The following is an 11,153-nucleotide window of genomic DNA, read 5'->3' on the forward strand; positions in this document are numbered from 1 at the left end:
TGAATCGGCCGAAAAGGGATGTTTGGAAAAGCGCTATTGCCTTTCTGGGAACGAGTCAGGTCGGCCCCGAATTTAAAAAAAAAACTTCGAACCGAGACCTTCAAGTCATCACTGTGAGACAGTCAAATTGCTAGTCAAGTTACAAGCCACCTTCACATATACTTCAGCAATAAGTTTTTTAGATGTTCTGGTACGTAATTGATGATAACATTTTAAAAGGTCCTACTAGTACTTGCTTTCAGGACATGTTTGTGAGACAATCAACTTGCTACTTAATAAGTTACAGTGAGGACTTGGTTTTCTACCTCCTATTTGTGGACTTCTAGTAAAACAACACTTAGGACTTTTAGTATAAGTAGAGTGAATTCATCCCTCAAGATAGCCGACATTTTTCACACCGCAGTCGTTCCTCAGTAAGACTTCTGGAGCCGCATAGTTTCCGTTTAGAACTTTGATTCAGTTTAGTACCACGACCGGTTTCGCTGTGGCAGCTTTTTCAAATGTAAAAACTAAATGACACAACACTTTGAACTTTGTTTTTACCCCGTTTGTGAGCTCCAAATGTAACTAAAACCCGTATTGCAAGCCCTGTAGGTGTAACTAAAACCTTTTCTTCTGTGCTCTAGATCCATGAGACACTGAGCCCACTGAAATATCTAGTAAAATAACACTTGGGACTTTTGTTTTTACCCCGTTTGTGGGCTCAAAATTTAACTTAAACCCGTATTGCAAGCCCTGTAGGTGTAACTAAAACCTTTTCTTCTGTCCTCTAGATCCATGAGACACTGAACCCTATGAAATATATGAAATATCTAGTAAAATAACACTTGGGACTTTTGTTTTTGCCGCGTTTGTGGGCTCCCGATGTAACTTAAACCCGTTCTTCTGTCCTCTAGATCCGTGCCATGCTAAACCCACTGAAATATCAAGTAAAATAACACTTGGGACTTTTGTTTTTACCCCATTTGTGGGCTCCAGATGTGACTAAAACCCGTTCTTCTGTTCCCCAGACGCGTGGCACGCTAAACCCCAGCCAGTTGTTAGTCCTGGAGCAGCTGGAACATCAGTACAACCTGCAGCAACAGCACGAGATGAACAGGCACTCGCACCCCCCCAACGGGCCGCCACCCCCCTCAAACGGGCCACCACCCCCCTCGCCAGCCTCCCTGGGCCCTCCCCCTCCCTACCCACACAAGGGGGCAGGCCCCAACCCCCCTCGCGTGGCCCCACACAACAACCCCGGGTTTCCAAGCCCAACAACGTCGAGCCCGTTCGCTAACAACGCGGGACAGTTTCCGTTCAACTCTACCTCAGCGAACTCTCTCAACCAACCACCAGCAAGCACGCTGACCAATCCCATGGTGCAACACCGGCCGCAGGGCAGCATGTCGCTGCCCAACATGGCGGCCGCGGTGGCGGGCGGCGCCGCGAACAACCCTAATGTGCCTTCATTCCAGCAAGGTTCATTCGGCGGAAACCTACCTCAGAACGCGGCGGACTTGGGGAGCGCGACGACGACAACGTTAGCCAACAACTTCGTGGCCGCGAACCAGAGAACATTCCCGTCTGGCCTCCCCGGTACCGCGGCGACGATTCGCGTGAACGGGAACCAGACCGTGACCGTCAGCCCGGGCGGAGGCGGGAGGCAGATGCTTAACCCGCTGACCCTCAAGGGGTTCCAGAACCACGGTAACCCGGGCAACGGTATCCCCGGCAACATCCTCCCCAGTCTCGCTACCTCAGGTGTCGCCTCCTCTGCAGGACACTTTTCCTCCTCCCCCCACCTCTCGGCAATCGGAAGTCTGAACTCTGGTGCTAATCAGGCCGGTAACCGGGCGGGGCTGGTATCCACGGCAACCGGCGCACCGCATCCGAACGATTCATTATTACCGTCGTCCTCTTCCAGGGTACCACAGAGTAGAGTCGTAGAACCCCACAGAACTCATGCGGAGACCAATCACAACGCTACGCGACTATCCCCCAGCATGCCTGGGCACAGCTTACCGAACTCTACCCCAAACGGGCCCGTCGAAAACAGCATCGACACGTTCAAAACCCCTCCCCCCGTCGTGTGCTCATCACCCCTCTTCTCGTCCAACTTTCCCTCGCAGTTCATGGCGCAGAGTTCGTCATCGAACCACGTTACCTCACCGCCCGCAACAAACAACGGCCACGCCCGGACCAGCTTCCCGAAAATCGAGAGAAAGGGCAGTGCGCAGGAGGACGTTGTAGCGAACGCGCACATCGTCACCAACTCGTCGAACAATCACCCCCACAACAGCCCGTCCGCCGTACACAATCACATAGCACCGACCGACCAGCAGAACCACGTCGGCCAACCGGAGAAGCCGCTGAAAATCGTGAACGCGCCGCTGAACCACCACAAGGTGGACGATTCGTCGCTCTGTTCGCCGCGGAGGCTGATCTATGCAAACGCGAAAACCGTGCTGGCCACCTGCAAACTGCTGGGCATGAACGGCCTGAGTAACAACAGTATTCTGTACGACCGGGACAAGCCGCCGTGTCCGCCGGAGCCGCCATACCCGCCCCTGCCCAAGGACAAGCTCAACCCCCCCACACCCAGTATATATGTGAGTATGCCACTAATGTTCTCTCTTTACTTGAAGTTTCATGAACTCGTTCTCAATTTCTTGATTCCAACATTATTTGAAGGAGTATTTTTGCTATATTCCTTTGTGAATTTCCTCTTTTAGATATACTTAAAAGAACATGTATGCTTGACTCCCACCCCACTTTCTCTAGCAGCATTTCATATTCTTCATTGTCACGTTTTGAAAGTGTTAAGTTTAAAGGGAGTAAAACTTGACCATATGTTCCATAATGAAAGTCTGGAATCCTAACATTGACATTTGTGTGTCCCTCTTTCTCTTGCAACCTTCTCACTACAATTTCTGAATAAAAGCTTAACCTTTTTTGTTCCTTTTTTCCCGCAGATCGAAAACAAAAAAGATGCCTTCTCGCCTGCGCTGCAGGACTACCTGCAGTCGCCAAACGTCCCGATCGCGGTGGTGCGCGGCCTAGCCGCGGCGCTGAAACTCGATCTCGGGCTCTTCTCCACCAAAACTCTGGTGGAGGCCAACGGGGAACATCAGGTGGAGGTTAGGACTCAGGTAGGAGGAGTCTGGCTTGTTTTATCTGTTTATGTATCTGTATAGCTGGTATAACTGTGTGTTTGGCGTAACACACCAGCTTTGCAGGCATGCGGCGTGGCACACCACACTGAACGGCAATTTACGTTTTGGCATCTTGCAAAAGTTGCTCGCAGTGCTGAGAACTTCTGTTTGATTTGTTTATTTATCCTTTTTTGTTGCCCATGTATAGATATAAAAAGAAAGAAAAACAGGAATTTAAACATTGATCCAGTTAACACAATTATAGAAAGAAAGTCTTCCACTGGTTGAAGATGAGACATTATGTACTGTAACAGCACTACTGCAATGTGCCTAGAAATTCCTGGGACTCAAAGTCTTAATCTTTGATTTAGATATAGAGGCTGGTTGATATCACTGGACCATTCAGTAGTTGCCGATGCAAGACACTTTGAAAAAGTCGCTGTTTTACACACCTAGAAGTCCCTGCTATTGTTGTTGACAATCTCTGTGTTTGTGTGTTTTAGATTCTTCAGGCTTCCGATGAGAACTGGGACCCGGTAGCGAGGCAGAAGGTGTGGAGATGTGAGAGCCACAGATCCTACACATCCATCAGCAAGTATGCACAGTACCAGGCTTCATCCTTCCAGGAGTCTCTCAGGGTACGAAACTGTTTGTTTGTTTGTTGTTTGTTGTTTGTTCCAGGAGTCTCTCAGGGTACGCCACGTTTGTATGTTGGTTGGTTGGTTGGTTGGCATTTTGTTAAGGTTTTGAACAGGGCTGTCTCCAGGACCCGTCCCTCAATCCCTAGACCGTTGCTTGTTTGGAGGGACAAAAATTTCTCCCTGTCCATCCTAAAACTCTGAACTTCACGACACGAAATTGATGAAAATGTATCTCCGAAAGCTTAAAAAGACAGATTTAACAGAAAAAATCAACATCATGGGTTCCCAAATAATAAGTGGGTGGTAAAAAATGTAAACCTGGAGACAAGCCCTGGCTGTGAACAGGTATGTTTGTTTATGAAACCTTTGCCTTGTGTGTCTCACAGAAGGATGATTATACCAGCTATACAACTAACGTCTTGTTTCTCCGCCCTACAGGAAGAACGGGAGGAGAAGATGGGGACGAAGGACCCCTCAGACAGTGACTCTTCCTCCAACAGTACTCTGGGGTAAGGACTGCATTATGCTGCTTCCTGTCAACTAAAGAGTGTTCTTAAAATCAGTCATTAAAAAGTACTCTTCAATGTCACTAACAAAGACCTTTTTCCAACAGTACTCTGGGGTAAGGATTGCCTCACATGTTGTATGATATGTTAACATCTGCACAGTACATATTTACTATCGAAGCTTAAAATCTGATGTTAACATGTGTTTGGACAATGTCTGCTACTTTGTTAGCACTCTTTTGTCTTTGTTAAAGTTGTCAAAGTTAACCCCTTCTCCAATGACCAGATACAAGCTTTAGATTATCATAAGGTTTTCCTGTATGGTTCTAAGCAATAGATGTGAACTGCTGAAGAGCTTTAATTCAGCAATCTCTAACGTCAAATTGTGTGTTTCTTGAAGGAGAAAGAAGAAGAACGGGTTCAAGATGATAAAGTTCGGGACCAACGTGGACCTTTCAGACGAGAAGAAGTGGAAAGCTCAGCTACAGGAGCTGACAAAGCTGCCGCACTTCGTCAGGGTCAGTGTCTCTTACTCCTTCATTCATTCATTCATTCATTCATTCATTCATTCATTCATTGAACATTCAGACAACTTCTGGTTTCCTTGCAGTCAAGTCTAACAAAATAAACCCTTAATCATAAACTAAACCTGTATCAGATGGACCTTTAAACTGAACTGTATATTGAAATGTAGTCAAATGTTGCCAATATAATTCTGTCTCTGTGTGCTTTGAGGCTGAAATTAACAAATTTAGTTTCCTTTTGTAGGTTCTGTCAGCCAGTGAAATACAAACCATTGATTATTGGTTAGTTTGTTAAATAGATAGATATCAGTAAGTGCAGTTTGAGAATCTTGTGGTGGGCCTTAAGTGCATCCCTGTTGAACTCACTCTAAGTCTTACACATGTCGTTCCCTGTTTCAGGTTGTGTCTGCCAGTAACAGCCTGAGCCACGTGGGCCACACCATCCTGGGAATGAACACAGTCCAGCTGTACATGAAAGTACCGGGATCGAGAACGCCAGGTAAGACTCTTTACACAAACGCAAGTCTAGAGAGTGGTGTAGATTTGTAATACTTGTCACATTCATCTCTGTATGTATGGACAAACACAGGTACCAGGAACGCCTGGTAAGACTCTTTACACAAACACACAAAGTCTGGATTTTCTGAAAAAGGCTCAAAATTTTGTTTTAAACCTTGCCAATCCTAGCCTTTATTTTGGGTTTACGCTGGCAAAGAATATAAAGTATTTGATCTCACACCTGAATGATGAAATGTTGCAGAATCCTTTTCCAACATGTTCATTTCTGTTCCAGTAGAAAAAGTGATACAAACATACACACCAAACTCAAAATTTGGTAGTGTAGATATGTATTTTAACTGTGATCTTGATAAAAAAAACATATCACCGTACCTACAGAAATGAAAGATTAGGAAGAGCATCATTGTAACATCGTTTATTGTTTATTGTAGGTCACCAGGAGAACAACAACTTCAACTCGGTAAACATCAACATCGGGCCTGGCGACTGCGAGTGGTTCGGGGTACCGGAGCCGTACTGGGGGGCGATCCACAACCAGTGCGAAAAGTGAGGACAGTTTCTCATATCAGTTATAGTTTTGAAAATGTGATTTTATGTATGAGCTGCTCTTCCTCTTGAGTGATGGCAACAACAACTTGATTACGAAAAGAAAAACCACACCACTTTTAATGAAATTCATTCGCTGGTTATCAAATTTTTGTTTGAATGAAGATAATGCTAAACTGGAGGATCAACATGAAAACAGTCTGAGGGGAAAGTCTGTACCTTGGTACACACAGTTTCAGGAGCAGTCACTATAAAAAGATGGCAAATACTGTCTGAAACTTCTGATACTTGGCATAACGTGTCTGCAAGAATCTCATTACCTGGATGTATAAACTTCATCAACATGACATATATTCTCATTTCTGTTCATCTATTTTTTCCCCAGATCAAACATCAACTACCTGACGGGCTCGTGGTGGCCTGTTCTGGAGGACCTGTACGAAGACAACGTTCCCGTCTACAGATTTATCCAGCGGCCCGGAGACATGGTCTGGGTTAATGCTGGCTGTGTGCACTGGGTGCAGGCCATTGTAAGTTTGTTTCCCTGAATCTTACACAGGGATCTCCCTAAAGAATGGAACAGTGGCGCTCCTCCATCCTGTTCTAATCCCAGCTCCATCCTGTTGATTTTCAAAGTTAGGGTGTATTTTTCAAATTCTTACCCAGTAAAGCCTGTAATTTTGCTCGAAACTGGAAATTTCAGAATGATGTAAAGCTGAAGCTGCAGGAAATGACTTCCATTATGTCTGAAAAAGGCAAAATGCAACAGCCGCTCTCCTTTTGAGAGGTGTGCGCCCCCCCTCCAGACATCCCCCCTCGTGACACGTATCCTGTGCCTGGTACCCTCCCCCCATCCTGCTCTATATTTCTGGGGAGATCCCTGTTACAATCTTACATTTTTCATGGCTGAGATGCACAGGAATTGGGAAAGTTTTGACTCCAAGTTTATGTTCCAAATTTGTAATGGTCTGTGTCAACGCTGGCTGTGTGCATTGGGTGCAGGCCATCGTAAGTTTCCTAAAAGCTTAGTACATATCTAGTTTCTGATAGTCCTGAACTGGCAAATTTGTAATGTAACTCAGTGCTGCAAATTCTAAAGCTGAAATAGCAATTCTTTCTTCATTTTCTATTTACAAAACATCATTCGCTAAGAATATATTACATTTGTTGGAAGCACTGAAACAAACAAAAAATAGGAAGTGTACAAAACAAAACCAATGCCAGCTATTTTACAGTTAGCGCTATTCCTATTTCAATATAAAATGTCTAATTTTACAGATTTCCAACTACTGCCTAATTTTACAGATTTCCAACTACTGCCTAATTTTCCGATGTTGACACTATTTTGTGTGTTCCACAGGGTTGGTGCAATAACATAGCGTGGAATGTGGGTCCCCTCACGGCACACCAGTACAAGCTCGCGGCCGAGCGTTACGAATGGAACAAGCTCCAGAGCGTCAAGTCCATCGTTCCCATGGTGCACCTCTCCTGGCAGATGGCGCGGAACCTCAAGGTCTCCGACAGAGAGCACTACGAGAGACTCAAGTACGTCTTGTTGTTTGTTTGGTTTGTTTTTTTCTTCAACCTTAAGTCAAATTTAGCACATGGAGACAAATTATATAGATTTCGCTATGACCAACAATTGTAGGAAAGAGTGAGATTTGTCACAATATTAGTACCTTTGAAATTTGAAAAAGGCTTTGCCAGTTGATTTAGATATTCCCAAAAAGCGCTGTGTTCTCATGTTTGTCACGGTTAAAAAGAATGTTATATCTTACAGCAACTAAAGCAAATTGCAAAAGTTCAGTCAAAAGGCAAACATAGAAGCTGAAGATCTCCATAAATAACAAACCTCCTTCCCAGTGAAAGTAGATGACCATGATGATTCACAAGACCTTTCCTACTGTCTTTGCCTGCAGGTGCACCTTGCATCTGTAGGTACGATTTGATCTAAAACATGGACTATAGGTTTCCCTGAATAATACGTTAACTGTAGCAGTGAAAGCTGCTCTGTCATTTCTCATGTGTTAAGATTTTCTTGCCAAATGTCTAAGACTCTCCCCACCTTACCTGCAGGTACACCTTGATGAAGACGATGCGCCAGATGCAGGCGACCCTTGACCTGGTGAAGTCGCTGGGCCACGAGGTTCACTGGCACGGCCGCCAGAAGGAGGAAGTGGCGCACTACTGCGTAGACTGTGAGGTGGGTAACGTCTAATTACTAACGACGTAGTGCTTAATTAATCCTCATTAATAGCTAACGAGGTGGCGCACTACTGCGTAGACTGTGAGGTGGGTAGTACTTAATTAACCTTTACTAATTACTGGGTAGTGCTTGATTAATCCTCACTAATTAGGTGACCACACAAACGAGGTGGCACCACACTACTGCGTAGACTGAGAGGTGGGTAACATCTAATTACTAACGAGGTAGTGCTTAATTAATCCTCATTAATAGCTAACGAGGTGGCGCACTACTGCGTAGACTGTGAGGTAGGTAACGTCTAATTACTAACGAGGTAGTGCTTAATTAATCCTCATTAATAGCTAACGAGGTGGCGCACTACTGCGTAGACTGTGAGGTGGGTAACGTCTAATTACTAACGAGGTAGTGCTTAATTAATCCTCATTAATAGCTAACGAGGTGGCGCACTACTGCGTAGACTGTGAGGTGGGTACCGTCTAATTACTAACGAGTTAGTGCTTAATTAGTCCTCATTATTAACTAACGAGGTGGCGCACTACTGCGTAGACTGTGAGGTGGGTAGTGATTAATTAACCGTTACTAATTACTGGGTAGTGCTTGATTAATCCTCACTAATTAGGTGACCACACAAACGAGGTGGCACCACACTACTGTGTAGACTGTGAGGTGGATAGTTGTCTTTTGTTTGTGTCTTGAATTTCTTTAATCTCAGTGGTAGCTTAATAATGACCAAACGAAGGTGGTGACAATCTTAGAATTTTGCGTCAACTGTGAGGCAAAGAGCTTTCTCCTGCTTTAAGTCTGTAGCAAGAATTTGTATAGGAGATGGACAAAAGGAAAGGTTCCAGGGGCAGACAAGCAAAATGTTCACAAGGACCAGCATCATCATGTCTTAGCAACAACATTGAAGAAAGAAGCAATCTGGATAATGTGCTGATTGCACAAGCATCCTATGCACATTTTTCCTTTGTTGGAAGATTGTGCACTTCTTCTTGTTAAGAAAGACTTGTTATTCTAACCAATGACTTTGAAAAAAAAGTATCTTACCATAAAACTCAAATTTTATGGAACTGTTTCATGCATTTACCCAGGCAAATCGGCTTAGTCCATTTCAAGACTCCTCCAAGATTGTTATGTTTGTTTTTTGGCTGTGACGATTGTTGACATGTTTGTTTGTTTCTCCAGGTGGAGGTGTTCAACCTGCTGTTTGTGCTGAAGCAGGATAAGAAGCACATCGTGCACTGCCTGGACTGCGCGCGGAAGGCCAGCGGGCGCCTCGAGGGCTTCGCCGTGCTGCAGCAGTACAAGATGGACGACCTGGCAGACGTCTACGACACCTTCCAACTGGTGAGGACGAGTTTTCATTATTGCCCTTGAAAATATAGGCCTAACAGTAACTAAACCATACCAAAGTCATACCAAAGACTTTATAAAAATGGTACATACTTATGAAACAGTATGGAAGTTAAACACACTCCACTCCCAGTGGACTAGCCCCCTGCTACAGTGATTGCACAACAGTGTGGCCCCAGGGCTATGAAACGGAGATGGGCACCGCCCTATACATCAATAATGGTGTGGGAGGATTTTAACTTAAACCATGAACTATGCATACTAGCTTGGGCTGGCCTCCTTTCAAGAGGGCCCAGTATATACAGGACAAAATATGTTACTTCCAACTGGTGAGGACTATTTTTTATAATCTCTGTGAAGACGAAGATATAGGCCTAATTAAACCAGGAGCTGCGCAATCTAGTTTGTATTGCGTACCTTCCAAGTGGTCAGGACAGTTGTTTATTTCTCCTTGTGCCTACCTTTGCAAATCCTTAACAGCCAATCTAAAACAGCACAGATGCACAGTCAAATCTGTAGTGATCACACAATCGTCACATTAGACTGGTTGTTACTTAAGACAGGTTCATTAATGCTTGGATCAATCAGGTACAAATAATCTAAGGGACCAAACTAAGAACAGCCGGTCCTTTTGTAGATGTGGGTGACTTTGACACTCCCTTTCTTCCCAAATTCTGATGTTTTTTCTCCTTTTTTCCAGGCATTGCCAGAACCGTCTTCCCAGAGCTCCTCATGACCTCGGGCGACCCCCGGCATCATCACCGACCCCTGACCTTTCCCAGCATGCTCTCGTTTCCTTGGAAGGAGCGATACCGGAGGGCTATCGAACCACACAGCAGACTATATGTGAATAGCGATCTAAGAGACGACTGACTTTCCGACGGAGAAAATCGGACGAGTCCGCCCCAACTATGCAAATCCTGGCTGTACAGATATTCGGCGGCAAAGTTTCCGTCGAGATGTGAACATAGTTAATCCGCGAAGAGAGAGTCTCTCCATGTTACCTGTCTTGTAAATTTTGAAATGTCCCATTTTTTTGCAAAAAATCGATGACGACGAACAAGTCTTTGTATATTTATATACCTGTATCTCTTTGCCCATGTTGAGATCTTTTATACAAGTGTGATAGTGTCGGTATGTAGACTGTTTCTGTTGTGAATTCAGTTTTGTTGTGGTAGTGTATAAAGAAAAGACAGATACATTAGTACGTTACGTGGGCCTGTATTATAGTTGGAAGATGCTAGAAAAAAGTTTTTCTTGTATAGATATATTTGTATACTTGAAGTTACAAGTAGTGTGGACCCGACCTTTTTCGTTTTTCCACTGTTTGGTTCGACCGTTCTTTCTCAGGCTGTAGTGAAGATGACTTCGATGATTTCTTAAGACGGGAGGAAGCAAAAAGCCGACGACGAACGGCGTTTCTCTCTCCCGAATGTCACGATTTATAAAATGGGTTGCACAATGAGAGTGTACGACTCTTGATCAGCGACAGTCAACGATGATCACCAATTGTACATGACATTTTTTCATTATTTATGAATACATATTTATTGTATTGGAATCAACCAGGTCTCAAGTCTTTCTTGCCTCTGCCTAGTGTTAGACACAACACTTCAATCTGTTTGTTCTGGGAATCAGAAAGATTTGTGTAAAACTGGGACATCAACATGAAATAGTTGGTACATACAGTGTCAGGGAGTGAATATAGTAAGAGAGTTTTACTC

General features: G+C 44.5%; 1 protein-coding gene across 4 annotated transcripts in view; it reads left to right on the forward strand.

Annotated features, from left to right (window-relative positions):
* LOC136423062 (lysine-specific demethylase 6A-like) overlaps nucleotides 1-10,990 on the forward strand; it is an 86,559-nt gene extending 75,569 nt beyond the window's left edge. For all 4 annotated transcript variants that reach the window (XM_066411061.1, XM_066411063.1, XM_066411062.1 and 1 more), the window contains 12 exons: nucleotides 1,011-2,591; nucleotides 2,955-3,131; nucleotides 3,638-3,772; nucleotides 4,214-4,284; nucleotides 4,682-4,799; nucleotides 5,205-5,304; nucleotides 5,756-5,870; nucleotides 6,256-6,400; nucleotides 7,231-7,415; nucleotides 7,947-8,073; nucleotides 9,262-9,423; nucleotides 10,130-10,990. In XM_066411061.1, the coding sequence (XP_066267158.1) occupies nucleotides 1,011-2,591; nucleotides 2,955-3,131; nucleotides 3,638-3,772; nucleotides 4,214-4,284; nucleotides 4,682-4,799; nucleotides 5,205-5,304; nucleotides 5,756-5,870; nucleotides 6,256-6,400; nucleotides 7,231-7,415; nucleotides 7,947-8,073; nucleotides 9,262-9,423; nucleotides 10,130-10,165 (2,952 nt within the window). In that variant the 3' untranslated portion in view covers nucleotides 10,166-10,990. The remainder of the gene's footprint in view (nucleotides 1-1,010; nucleotides 2,592-2,954; nucleotides 3,132-3,637; nucleotides 3,773-4,213; nucleotides 4,285-4,681; nucleotides 4,800-5,204; nucleotides 5,305-5,755; nucleotides 5,871-6,255; nucleotides 6,401-7,230; nucleotides 7,416-7,946; nucleotides 8,074-9,261; nucleotides 9,424-10,129) is intronic.
* The last annotated feature ends 163 nt before the right edge of the window (nucleotides 10,991-11,153 follow it).

The sequence above is a fragment of the Branchiostoma lanceolatum genome, chromosome 17 (genome assembly GCF_035083965.1).
Source record: "Branchiostoma lanceolatum isolate klBraLanc5 chromosome 17, klBraLanc5.hap2, whole genome shotgun sequence".
NCBI lineage: Eukaryota > Metazoa > Chordata > Leptocardii > Amphioxiformes > Branchiostomatidae > Branchiostoma > Branchiostoma lanceolatum.